Source organism: Callorhinus ursinus, unplaced genomic scaffold (assembly GCF_003265705.2).
Source record: "Callorhinus ursinus isolate GAN/ISIS: 27379988/994484 unplaced genomic scaffold, GSC_fseal_2.0 scaffold34, whole genome shotgun sequence".
Lineage (NCBI taxonomy): Eukaryota > Metazoa > Chordata > Mammalia > Carnivora > Otariidae > Callorhinus > Callorhinus ursinus.
In genome coordinates, this window is record NW_027397096.1 from 2863260 (window position 1) to 2877572 (window position 14313).

General features: G+C 39.5%; 1 protein-coding gene across 4 annotated transcripts in view; it reads right to left on the reverse strand.

Annotated features, from left to right (window-relative positions):
• Positions 1-1471: 1471 nt before the first annotated feature.
• EFCAB5 (EF-hand calcium binding domain 5) overlaps positions 1472-14313 on the reverse strand; it is a 162862-nt gene continuing 150020 nt past the window's right edge. For all 4 annotated transcript variants that reach the window (XM_073879335.1, XM_073879334.1, XM_073879336.1 and 1 more), the window contains one exon: positions 1472-2038. In XM_073879335.1, coding sequence (XP_073735436.1) covers positions 1845-2038 — 194 coding nt within the window. In that variant the 3' untranslated portion in view covers positions 1472-1844. The remainder of the gene's footprint in view (positions 2039-14313) is intronic.

The window sequence follows — 14313 nt, forward strand, 5'->3', positions numbered from 1 at the left end:
TGGAACAACCTCTGAGGATAATTACCATGCCTAAGGACAAAGAAATAGGCAATATTTAATTGATTGATAGTATCTATTGAGAAAGGTCTTTACAGTGTATTCAATAAACTTCTATCTCCTTTAAATTAAAAAAAAAGAAAGAAAGAACGAAGAAAATGGTCTGGATGGTCGACACCATGCAGTGTCCTTGTTACCCATAAGCTACAGGAAAGAGAGCCAACAAAAAATCTAAATCAAGTCTAAGCTTCTGAAATATATGTCACTATAGGTAATTCAATCTATTCAGATTATTCAAATCAATCTATCCAATAAATAGATTTAAATATAAATCTGTCTCTAAATTTTTGTCAAGTATAAATAACATCCTCTTCACTAAAGTAAGCTCCTGGTGTTAAGGGATAGTATTTTACTTGAATGATGGTTAAATAAATCCAATTAATCTTTCTTGTTGGTTGCTTAATTTTAAAGTAATTTCCACAAGACTGATAGCATGGTTGTTAGCCCGATAAAGGTTGAAAAGTGTTAGTGAGATGTCTGAGGTGCTGGCAAAAATTAGGAAAGATGGATGCTAGGCCCTCCTGCTTCTTACTAGCTGTTTTGACCTAGGTAGCTCACTGTTTGAGCCTATGTCCTCGCTTGTAAAGTGAGGATAATGATATTTGACTGACTACCTTATAGGTTATTGGGAGGATCAAATGAGCTTGTGTGTGAAAGTACTTCAAATGAGTTAAAATCCATGCAAATGTATCATATCTGTTTTCAAGCTAGATGCCATTTAGTTAACTTTGGTTAAGAAGTTGGCATTCTGCAAAAATGTCCTCTCCTCACTGCCTAAGATGCCATTTGTATGCACAGTGAACCCTGTAAGCTTGTTCTGAAGCCATCAGGATATGTGGCTATCAGTTTAATATCTTCAAGAACATTGTTCCTAGAAATGTTGTTGCAAATGCCCTGAAAAGCCCTCTTCCAAATATGAAATAGGCTTATAGGTTAAAACTGGGCATCCAGGAGATGAGGACTGGTAATAACACTGCCATCTTATCAGAAAAGGTTAAGAAGGGGCCTCCAATCTCAAATTATAAGATGTTGGGAACACATCACATTTTGTCAACCAAATAAAGAAAATGAAGTTTAATTTCCCAAATTTTTATTAAAAATGGACTCTCATCAGATATCTTATTGCAAAGATGAAATCTCACAAAAGAGCAGTAAAGTTTGCTGTAATAATAAGCTTTAAATAAATATAAATTCTTTTTGCAGTTCTTGAACTTGAGAGGTTTTTGTTATTAAAAAAAAAAGGTGTTTTCTTTTTTCCATGAGTCATGGACATTTTCCCATCAGAATTTCTATTCATTGAAATAACTTGTTAAAGTGAGTGGGGAGGGTGAGTCGGAGATGGGGAGAGGGAAAAGGGGGTGCTCACTTAAGTCTCTGAAAAAGTAGAAAAACAATTGCCAGTTCATTTTTTTAAAATCTTTATTACTTGGTACCCTTTTAATGTAAAAGCTGCCATTTCCCCCTTAAATTCTCAGTCTTTACTTTGTACCTTAAAAGAATTAAAATAACTGTACCCGATTAACCACAATAGTCCCATGGCAGATACAAAGTTAAAACTAAAAGGAAACTTTTAAGTATATTCTGTAACATACATTTGGTTATGGCTACCTTCATTGGATATTTTTTAGATCAAATTTCTCCTTAGGTAGCGTTTTTCGTTTTAGAAAGTGCTGAGGTAAATGTCTAGGAGCCAAATATGTCTATGTGGCACTTCTTTCCATTTGAAAATATTTTATAGTTAACAAAACTGAACATGACAAAAATATCCTAAATACAGTACTAATTCATTAACATTTTCCTGGCACGGTTCCCTTTGGCATTTTTGCATACACACAGGAGTTGGTCTTGGAGGGCAGCGGGGGTGCGAGAGCACTACTTGGCTTTTTGTTTAGCTCCATGAGAGCTAAACAGATGTGTGCCCACTGGTAGAGGTATTCGATGACAGTATTACCAAATTCCCATACTTCGATTCGAGAATGATCTGTACCGAGAAAAATAAAAGTGTGGATAGTTTTATACTTTTATTATTAAAATACAAGTTCCAGTATTATGAGGAAAATTGGTCAGATATGCTTTGAGTCAAAACCATAGCAGAATTTTATTTATGTAATTATAAGTAAAGAGATAAATAAATTTTGGTACCTTCATATAATACTATGTAGCATTTTATGGTTAGAGAACTAGAGCTGCATAGGCCATTGTGGATAAATCTCAAAAACATATTATCACAAAAAGTAAGTTGTAAAATAATGTGTTCTTGGGGCACCTGCCTCGGCTCAGTCGGTTAAGTGGCTGCCTTGGGCCTGGGATCAGGCCTGGAGTTGGGCTCCCTGCTCAGCAGGGATTCTGCTTCTCCCTCTCCCTCTGCCCCTCCTCCCGGCTCATTCTCTCTCTCTCTCAAATAAATAAAATCTTTTTAAAAAATGTTCGTTTGGATACAACTAAAACAATTTAAAACCCTGCAAAATAATATTATATTGTTTATGGATTCATAAGCATGTAGTCAGAGTAAGAAATCATGCATAAAACTGATAAACATCAAATTCATAATAGCGTTATCTCTAGAGAGGAAGAAAGGAGAATGGAATCAAGAAGAGGTAGAAAGTCTCAACTGTTTCTATAATGTTTTATTTCTTTAAAAGTGTCTGACTCATACATAACGTTAAGATTAAATATAGCATATGGTTCTGTAACGACTACACAGGTGTTAGTCTCTAACTTTTTTTTTTTTTTTAAGTAAACTTTACACACAACGTGGGGCTCAGACTCAAGCCCTGAGGTCCGGTCGCTCGCTCTTTGGACTGAGCCAGCCAGGCGCCCCTCTAACTTCTATGTTTAAAATATTTCCTAATTAAATTTTATTTTAAAATATGTAATGAGTGCACACCATGATGTTTCATTTGTTAAATTGTAAATGATTAAACTGCCATTTATAAAAATTACTGTTCCCCAGGAGTCAATCGCTAATATTCAGATAGAATGGTCCAATGAAAAGAGAACATGCTTTGAAAGTTGAACAGATCTGGGTTCCAATCTTGGCTCTACACCAACTAGTTCTGTGACTTTGAACAGTCCCCTTAATTGCTGTTAGCCTGTTTCGTCTTCCATAAACAGGGATGATACCTCAGAATTGTTATGAGGATTAATGAGAAAAGATATGCAACAAACTGTTACAGAGTAGTTGCTAAAAAATATTAATTACCTTCCTTCTTTTAGGTGACTCTCACCCTCAGCTCGATGTTTTATTCATTTTTGTTAATCCTATTGTCTACCACAGTGCCTAACTCAATAATGTTTGCTAATTTGAGTTGAATAAACCATTAAATGATACTTATACTTGAATAAGAGTTTTTAAATATCATCTTCTGTCCAATGGCTCATTAACAACAATGACAATTATGTCCCTCATGGGTATCAGGATGACAGAACGTATTTTATTTCCCTGTATTCTATCCCTTCTTTCTATGAAGGAACAAGATTCCCTGAATTAGATTTAGCCTTTCTATGGTTTTGAAGTTTTGACTATGACAAAAGGTACAAAATGAGATATGAAAGGCACATAAAAAGTGGGAAATATTCAAAAGTCTCTACTTTTATTTGAGAGTGACTTTAAAACATGGGGGTACAATTTTCTAAAATTCTCTTTTAATACACACAGAAGCACTGTCTTTTCTCTAAATTGTCCTTGTTCAATAAATGTTGAAACAACATTAAATTATGGAATAATTAAGTTAGGTTTTTCAAATATTAAAAGTCTTCAAGTAATAGCTCAGTAACATAAATGACAATTATGAATAAAAACAAAAACAGATGCTGGTCATGAGGGCACATTAAAAATACCTGATTCATCTCAAGTTATGGGCAATACTAGACCAATGAACGCACATACTTAAAATATTGAGGTGCAGTTGTTATAATTGACCCCTTTTTGTATTAATTAGCTTCCTGGAACCTTTACAAGGTAATGCTATAGGTTGCGAAGATTACTTTGATTATCTTAATGTTCCAATGTCATGAATCTAAAGGTTATGCCAGGTTTCATTCCTAAAACCAATCCTAATTCATTTTCTCAGATATCAGCTCTGCCTGCACGGAACGGTTTTTATCCTGCCCTTCCCAAATCTGCATTAAGAGCTGTGTTCCATTGATGCCTGCCACAGTGTGCTTATCTGAACATCCAAATGAAACAGACCCCTATCTGCAGCCATTATTAAGGTAGTCGGCCATCTCCACGGTGATTGAAGGACGCGAGGATGGGGAGGGAGGGCGCTCTCTTTCACAAGCCCCTTTTGCTTATTTCCTGTCTTTTTGTTACCGGGGACAGAAGCTCTGGACCTATCTGGGCTGTGGTTCCTGTTTGCCTGCGTTTTCCAATGAGAGATTGATGTGTTAACAACTGGCTGTTAACGATTTCTCTAATGAAGCCTCCTTGGCTCTGTTGGGTTTCCATTAACGACGGTTGAGCGCTACTGCCCTCTTGTGGTGGAGAGATGCCAGATTTTGCAGCTTGGCAGACGGCAGAGTCAGATTGCACAGGGGTGGTAATCCTTTCAAGCAGATATACGACTTTTGTTTCTTTTCTAACCATAAGAAATTATATATTTTTTGCTTTGCCTTGGTGAAGGTTATACTAAATTATTTGAAGACATCTGAGCTAAAAGAATTGCTGGGTCAACCTTCGAATCCGTTTATGAACCTATTAACTCAGAAACATTTTATGGTATTTTTGTAGGTTCTAGTTTAATCAAACTTACATAAGGAATTGATTTTGCTGAAGACATTGGGATGTTCTAGGATATTTCTAATTCAAACTCCCATTATGGATCACTGCTTTAACACTAGATTAGTTAAATCCTTTGGGGAATTACAATTAGAAAGATGGGTAAAGCAAAAAATCATGACGTACTTAAGCATCAAGTTCCAAAGTTAAAGTGTTAACTACGCCTTTCAACTAATAACCCAAGATCAGCAGTATTTCTTGAATGTTCCTCTCCTTATCGTTAGTTCTTAGTTTTAGTTCCTTTATTTCTATTGCTTTATATACCCTATGCTACCTCTTAACGTTACTGCCACATGCAATGAGCTGAATGTCCATGCCACATTGTATACTGCAAAGAGCACGTATGCATATTTCAGTTTTTATATAGGTCAGAAAACTCATATTTGCCATGGAAGTCGGGCACTTAATATGTCATTGTTAATTTAATGTGGTCTAAAATGTACTGTAGAGTGCTGCTTCCAGCTTATCAGGAAGGACTCGGTGGTGAGTGGGGAGGTAAAAACACATGTTTTCTTGAATTATCCAAAGTTGGGTAGAATTTTGTTCCAGGTGGAACATTGAGTTCTTGCAGGTATATTAGTTTCATTTTTGTTTTAAGCAAAATTTCTGTACTATATATCCCACTGTATTGGCTTGTTTTCATGATACAGCTGTAAATCAAATGTGGAGAATTGAAATCAATGCAATTTACTTTACAAAAATTCATAATTTAATGCCGTGGCCTCTGAACTCTTTTGATTATGTGCCTCCATTAGTAATAAGTGTTTGAGCACGAGCCCTGATATATGTTTATTTATAAGTTATTCATTTTAAAATATTTAAAAACAAAAAATAGAAATTAGGCAATGGTGGGATAAAATAATTACAAATAGAAGTCCTATGATATTTTTCTTATACCCCAAATGTACAGGCATCAGTTGTTTGCTCCTTCTGTTTTCTCCTTTTTGTCTGGAGCCTTGTGGGGGAAAGCTTACAGAAGTCTCTATATTCAGTAAACGCACTCATGCTCTCCCCATTTTCACTCTAGTACTGTCTCGACTGTGTCTGATGTCCCCCAGCCCAGAGACTTTCTGTGTTACCCTCTCTGAGAAACAAACTTCTAGTGTTGGAGAGAGGAAGTTGTCCGGTGGTGTGATGTAGAGATGAGATTCAGAGACCAAAACACTAAAACAGAAAGAAAGGAGAAACAACAGGGAAAAGAAAGCTTCCAAAAAGAATTATCGTTAATACCCTCAGAGAGAGAAGGCGTTGCATTCATGAAATGGGAACAAGATGTTGCACAAAGCAAGTATTTAGAGAACCAGGCTCTTAGACATTAAAGCACGCAGAAATAAGAATTCAATAGGATTAGAAGATAAGGTTGACAGAATGTCTCAGAAAGTGAAACAAAGAGACAAAAAGATGGAAAATAGGAGAGAAAATATAGGGATTTGAGAGACTTCATCTAGGAGATCCAATATCTGAATAATAGGAGTTCCAAAGAAGGAACACAGGAAAGGGAGGGCAGGGTCACCACCAACTTCTAGGTCACCTTTATGTAAATGAGAAAAAGACACCTCGGTGGATGAATGCATTCTGAGTGGAGCTTGGTAAACAGAAAAAGATGTGGAAAGGAAAGGATGCCCCTCCTCTAAGAAGACATAGCCTTAAGCTAAGGCGCACAGTTGAGTGAATGGAATGCTGGTTAGATTTCAGCCCCCACCCCCCTCCTCAACAGGGCACCTTTGTGCAGTGCAGAGGACACAGCCTGCAGTCGCAACGGTGATGCCATGGGAGAAACCACACAGAACTTAAGGACCTGAGTGTCACAAGAGAAAAGGCCCAGTGAATGCTCAGATCAATGGGTGAAAACAGCCCCATATCAAGGCCTAGCATTATGAAATTTCAGTCTTGGAGTGGAAGGTGGTGATTCTCCAGCTTCTGGAAAGAAACAAAACAAAACAAAAACGAAGAAGTCACATGCACAGAATCAGGTTTCAGAAAGGCTTTAGACGTCTCAACAGCAACCTTGGAAGTTTCCAAATTTCCAAGTAGCTCCAGACAATGGAGCTATTGCCACAAGAAGTTAAACAGAGAGTTTCCATATGACTCAGCAATTCCACTCATTATATACCCAAGAGAACTAAAAGCATATGCTCCCACAAAAACTTGTAAACAAATGTTCATAGCAGCATTATATATACAATAGCCAAAAAGTAGGAACCACCCACATGTCCATTAACTGATAAATGGATAAGTAAAATTTGGTATCTCCATATAATAGAATATTATTCAACCGGAAAAAAGGAATGAAGTACTGATACATAGAACAAAGATGAACCTTCAAACATTTTGCTAAGTGAAATAATCCGGATACAAAAGGCAACCTATTTTATGACTCCATTTATATGCAATGTCTAGCTAGAAAAGGCAAATCTTAGAGACAAAAAGTAGATTAGTGGTTGCCAGGGGCTGCGATAGAGAGGGGCTAGAGACAGTAACTGCTAATGGGTGCTGCTGGGTTTCTTTTTTTGGAGCAATGAAAATATATATTTTTAAAGATTTTTATTTATTTATTTATTTATTTGACAGAGAGCGAGAGAGGGAACATAAGCAGGGGGAGTGGGAGAGGGAGAAGCAGGCTTCCTGCCGAGCAGGGAGCCCGATGCAGGGCTCGATCCCAGGACCCTGGGACCATCACCTGAGCCGAAGGCAGATGTTAAACGACTGAGCCACTTAGGCGCCCCATGGAGAAATGAAAATATTCTAAAATTAGATAGCGGTGATAGTTGCAAAGCCTTGTGAATATACTAATAACTACTGAATGGTACACTATAAATTGGTGAAATTTGTGGTATGTGAATTATAATCTCAATTTCTCGAAAAAGACAATGAGGCATTGTCTTCAAGATTATGTTCCCTGGCAAACCAAATCAAATATGAGGGCTGAATAAAAACATTTTCAGACATGAAAGGTCTCAAAAATTTACCATTCATCCACTCTTTCTCAGAAAACTACTGGAGATCTGCTACCTCAGAACAAGGCAAAGTAAATTCCTATGATAGCAACAGAATGAATTTCAGGAAAGCAACTGAGTAGCAGATCTGGGGTGGGGGAAGACCCTAGGTAGGAAGAGAATCAAGATCTCTAGAACAGATGTCTTGGAAGAAAAAAAAAATGGAACTAAAAAAGTTATCTGATAAAACTTTCCCCCAAATGTGTCTTGGGAAATTATATGGAAAGACAAATGGATAGGGTGGGAATTATGAATACCAAGAACATTCAGCAATTAAAAAATAAAGCTAATTATTTACTTCAGGAAAAACAAAGTGAAAAAGGAGCAATCCAAATATGTTGCAGTGTTCAGCTATAGGTAATATTTGCATAGGCAAAATCATGTAAACACTGCATTTTGATTTAACCCCAAATGGTAATATAGTTACATTGGGAGGTTAGGATAAGAGAATGATGGTATAATAGAACTAAACTTTCATCTGTAATAGGAAATAATTGATAAGGTTGAAAACTGATGAATGAAAAGATAGCAATATTGTATGATATTAGAAATACAGACACATGCCAATGTCAGAAGAAACAGTCAAAAGAGTTAAAAAGAATTGCTTCTGGTAAGGGGGACTGGGGACAGTGAAAAGAGAGAAGAGGGATGGGTTAGTGACTCTTTTGTTAATAGGCTTTTAGTTCTTTTCGACCTTTTAAAATACTTTAATAAAAATATAATTTTTTAATCCTTCATGATAAAAGATTATTTAACATCCACTAAAATGAAAAAAAATGTGTTAAGGAAATCTTGAAAATTATGTTTGCCTTAAATAGAAAAAATATTCTCATTAAACTGATTTTTAGCAGACTTTATCAGATATTAAAGCATCAGTGATGGTACCTAGACAAATAAAACCATGTTGTTTCTCTAAATTCAGTAACTACTTTTGGAAAACTTCAAAATTTAAAATCAAAAGGAATGGTAAGGAGCAAAAGGAGAATTGATTATTTGATTTTTTTTTTTCTTTCTTCTTTCTCCCTGGGGGACTTGGACTGGAGATGGAAGCGGTCTGCACGCATGGGAAATGAATCAAGCATCCAGGCCCCAAGTCTTTACTGAAGCCTACAATGGTTTCCCAAACAGTGTGTGAATGAGTACTTGTCCAATATCTTCACTAACGGGGCCCTTTAAGAGGTTTTTTCCAGGACAAAAGGAATCTATTCTGAAACTGAAGGGTGTTTCCTCCTCTAGAACTTGACATCTGTGAGCACTTCATAAATGGCACACTCCAGGCTCCCTGTTAAACCCAGGTCTACTGTGATGGCAGGTTTCTTCCTACAGGTAGGAAAACAACAAAGCCCAGAAGGAATCACCATCCAAGAAACTAGGTCTAAGAAGGTAGTGGAGAACTGCAAATCCAAACCAATGATAGTCTATAGAGGGTCCAAATTAATAGGACGAAACAATGCTCTTGGTATCTTGTTAACCATTTCACTTTGACTCATTTAAAAGAACCAGGCATGGGGTGCCTGAGCGGCTCAATTAAGTGGCTGCCTTCAGCTCAGGCCATGATCTCAGGGTCCTGGGATTGAGCCCCACATCGGGCTCCCTGCTCAGTGGGGAGCCTGCTTCTCCCTCTCCCTCTGCCTGCCGCTCCCCCTGCTTGTCCTCTCTCCCTCTCTGACAAATAAATTAAATCTTTAAAAAAAATAAAAGAACCAGGCACATCCTCACAGTTGCAGATTCAATTCAGCACTGTATTCATATTATTTTGGGAAAGTGGGAGAATCTTGAGGAACGTTCCTGTCTCATCTTCAGCTGTGCCGTGGGGAATGAAGGAGAGTCTTGTCCCACTCTTGTAATAGAGGGAGACAGAGAATAGCACTTGCTAGAGCCACCATGGTGATGGTGATAGCACTTAGGAAAAGATCACCTGGGGAAGGTGAATCTTGAAGACAGAGTTAATCAGGGCTGCGAGTCTGGCAGTCCTTCCCTCAGATGGTGGGGTATCTCCCTCCATTGCCCTCTTTGGAGGATCATGGTGGTGTTTTGTTTTGTTTGAGGAAGCTGGTAAATTTCTTTATGGTAATGGCACTGAGGTTCTGGCTGCTTTGGCTTAGGAGGATCTCTAGGGCTCTTGTAGGGAAAGTGAAGGATCTGGGGACTCCTGCAGAGACCAGTGCCTGTGGACTTAAGAGACCCTTGGATTTAGGCATGGGGAAGAAGTATGGCCAGAAATACAGGCTCTAGAGAGCAAAGTGATTCTGGTCACACTTGAAATGAGAGACAGCATTCTTCTCACTTCTAGGTCTGAGAACATTTCCTAGTAGACAACATCTGTCCAAACCCCCTGGGAGGGGAACATGGGACAGGTATGGGACACTCTACAGAAAGAGCAGGCAAGGTTGGCAGCAGAGGTCCAAAGTGGAGGGGGGAGACTAGATCCTTGAGAAGGTGGTCAGGTCGCAGGTCTTCGGGTAGAAGAGGCCAACTCCTGGGACTGCTTTTGATGCTCTACTACGTGCACAGTTGTCTCGGTCACTGGCGTCACTGGGATCCCCACAGGAAAGTATGTCAGCAACATTCATGTGCAATGGCACAGCCTTGGGAAGGCAAGCCTGCTGAACAAAGCTGCCCAATGCTCCTCCATAGATGACTGCCTCAATCTAAAGGTGGGATTCTGCTGCCTGGAATTCCACCAGAATATAAAACACCCCTTTCTAGAAATGCAAATCAAAACCATAATGATATATCATGTCACACCTGTTAGAATGGCTATGATCTAAAAGACAAAAAACAAGTGTTGATGAAGATATGGAGAAAATAGAACCTTTGTACACTGTTGGTGGGAATGTAAATTGGTAGAGCCATTATAAAAAACAATGTAGGGTCCTCAAAATATTAAAAATAGAACCACCATAGGATCCAGCAAATCCACTTTAGGTATATATTCAAAGGAAATGAAATCACTTCCTCAAAGGGAATCTGCACCCCCATGTTATTGCAGCATTACTTACAATAGCCAATACATGTAAACAACCAAAGTGTCCATTGATGGATGGATGAAGAAAACATGGTGTACGTTTATACAGTGGAATATTATTCAGCCATAAAAAGAAGGAAATCCTGTCATTTGCAACAACATGGATGGACCTTGAAATCATTATGCTAAGTGAAATAAGTCAGAGAGAGAAAGCCAAGTGCTATATGATCTCACTTGTATGTGGAATCTGAAAGAACTGAACTCATAGAAAGAGCAGATTGGTGGTTACCAGAAACAGGAGTTAGGGGTTGGGGGAAATGTGTGAAGGTGGTCAAAAGGTACAGACTTCCAGTTATAAGATAAATAAATTCTGGAAATGTAATGTACAGCCTGTGATTGTAGTTAACAATACTACACTGTTTATTTGAAAGTTGCTAAGAGAGTAGATCTTAAAAGTTCTCATCACAAGTGAATGGAACTTGTGACTATGTGAGGGGATGGATGTTAACTAAATCTATTGTGATGACCATTTCTCAGTATATACATATACCAAATCATTATATTGTACACCTTAAACTAATACCATGGTTATATGTCATTATATCTCAATAAATCTAGGCCCAAAAAATAAAAAATAATAACAAGTAAAGGTGTAAAGTTTTATAAACATTAAAAAATATATATTCTTTTCTAGAACTAGGATGTAGTAGGGTGAAAGTTGGCAACAGAAGTCCTAAGAAAGTACAGGCACATCACCAGCCCCGATTTTATCTTCTTGGCAAAATTGTTAGTTTGGAGGGCTTGGTGGGTTAGGAGCTATGTTAACAGTCCCTCCCCAAGATGTGCAGAAGAGACAGATAGTGGTGGTGGTATTTCATGCTGGGTAGGGCTATTGAGTGGGGTCTTAGTTAACACTGCTAGAAGGCTCAGATACATTTTGAGCAACAAATTGCCCTTCCAGAAGGCTCCTCTTTTTCCAGCACAAACAGAAAGGGGTCCCAATGAGGTCCCCTTCCCTTCCCCAAATGGAGAGCTTAGAATTTCCTGATACAATTGCATCTGAAAGAGAGAGGGTTGGTATCTGGGTGGCCCATGAACTTTCTTGATTGCCGCAGAGACTATGATAATGCTCGAGCTTTGGCAGTGGTGATAGGCTATTGAGTTGTGGCTGAATCCAACTCCATTAACTGCAGTTGGATTTCCTGCCACCTGAGGACACTGTTGGAAAAGAGAAAGTGGTGGGAGCGTTGCCGATCAAGGCCGCTTAGGAATTGGCCAGCACAATTTAAAGTGGGGTCAGGCAAAGGAGGCAGAAATTTGCATGTTTTCTCAAACAAAGGAGCTAAAATGAGTAATGGGAGGTAGTTCTGACACAGGCAAGTCGGAGGTGGAACCTGCCTTGGGACGTCACAGTATATGTCTTTGTCTGGGGATGAGCTGATTAAAGGGCGGGAGCCAAATCCTGAGCACACCTGCAAGATGGAGAGTGGAAGGGCTTGCTCCTCATCGCCAGCTCCCATCTGACAGGAGGACTAGATTGTTCAGTGGTGAGTGCCTGCGCCCTTGCCCAAGTAGGGGAAATATCAGTCTGAGAAGACATGAGTGACCCCGGCAGCAGGGTCTGGCTCTTGGCCAAGGGGCTGGCAGGTTGGGGGCGACCAAAGTGGAGCAGGGGCTCAGGGAAAAACCTCAGTTAGACGACCGGGTCCCACGTGGCGGGGGAGGCTGTGCTGGGGCTCATGGCGGGCACTGAATCTACTTCAAAGGCACTGACATAGAGAATATTTCTTCTGGATGTTAAGTCTTCAGTGAAGAGTGAGCAAACGGCTATGGAAGAAGTAGAGACACACATCCAGCAAACAAGTGTTAGTTTTTGTTGTGACTACCTTAAAAGAAGTGATCCGTGTGACATCTGTGAATTCAGAGGCTCCCGCGAATCAGCCCAGAGTCCTGAGGCTACAGTAGAAGCCCTTCCAAATAGAAATCCTAACCTTTATTCACTTCACTCATGGTCCTCAAGAACTCAAGTTAACTTTTCTTCGGACGTCATCTTCTCTCCTCTTCCCCAGCACTCCCAAACTTCTGAGAATATCTTGCCTTCCTAGGCCATAAGATCTCTCTCCCTTATCCATCTGCCCTGGCTCACTGCTACCTCCTTCCCCTGCCACAGCCACCCCGAGGAGTGTGGTGTCTTCCTCTGGGTTGCCTTTCCCTTCCTCTTCTCCTCCGAGTCTCTCTGGTCCTGAGCCTCTTGGCCTCACATATGTATCCCAGAAGTCTAGAAACCCTTCTGACTTGGTCCAGAGTCTCCACAGACAGCAGGAAAGGGAGAAGGAGAGAACAGGGACAAGTTTAGTGAACAATTTCTACAGAGCCATTTTCCCAGCTGATGATTAGTTCTTCCTAAGAAACAAAAAAGGAAACAAATTTTAAATTTATTCCTTATTGGTCCATTCACACAAACGGCCTGAGGTCTTTGGTGAGATAACACACACCCGTGGAGGAATGTACGCTTGCATAGGTATATTTACTCTTTTAACAATTTTTTATAAAGATTTTTATTTATTTGAGAGAGAGAGAGAGAATGGTAGAGAGAGCACGAGAGGGAAGAGGGTCAGAGGGAGAAGCAGACCCCCTGCCAGGCAGGGAGCCCGATGCGGGACTCGATCCCGGGACTCCAGGATCATGACCTGAGCCGAAGGCAGACGCTTAACCAACTGAGCCACCCAGGCGCCCTCTTTTAACAAATTTTAATTCCAGTATGGTTAACATACAGCATTATGTTAGTTTCAGGTGCACAGTATAATGATTCCACAATTCTATATATTACTCAGTGCTCATCATAAGTGTTCTCTTAATCCCTTCACCTATTTCACTCTGGACATTTACTCTTTTTTTAAAAAAATATTTTATTTATTTACTTGAGAGAGAGCAAGAGCACTGAGGGAGAGGGAGAAGCAGACTCCTCGCTGAGCAGGGAGCCCGGTGTGGAGCTCGATCCCAGGACCCTGGGATCATGACCTGAGCCGAAGGCAGACGCTTAACTGACTGAGCCACCCAGGTGCCCCTGGATTTTACTCTTATATGTGGCCAGACGCCCCTGGATTTTACTCTTATATGTGGCCGGTTCTCTGTGGCCAAAGAGCTCATCACCTTCTCCAGCCTGGGAGCCTCCCTACTCTTGATTCCTGCTGATTCTCCTTCTCCAAAAAGTCTGTTAGTAGTCTACAAAGACTCATGATCTGTTTTTTAATTTGGTTCTTCATTGAAACCCAAAGATAGTAATAGTCTTTTTTCTTTAACGTACTTGTTTCCTATCCTCACTGCAGCCCCTGTTCACTTTTTTTTAAATAAATAATGCACATGTAGTCAATAAGTGGGAGATGAATGTGATTCAGAATTCTCAAATGTGTGGCATGAACAGCCACTTTGGGGAATACAGTCAATTATAGACAAAGTGTCCCTCCCTTTAAGAGGACTACAATCAGAACTGTTTTTCCTAAAAATTGAGT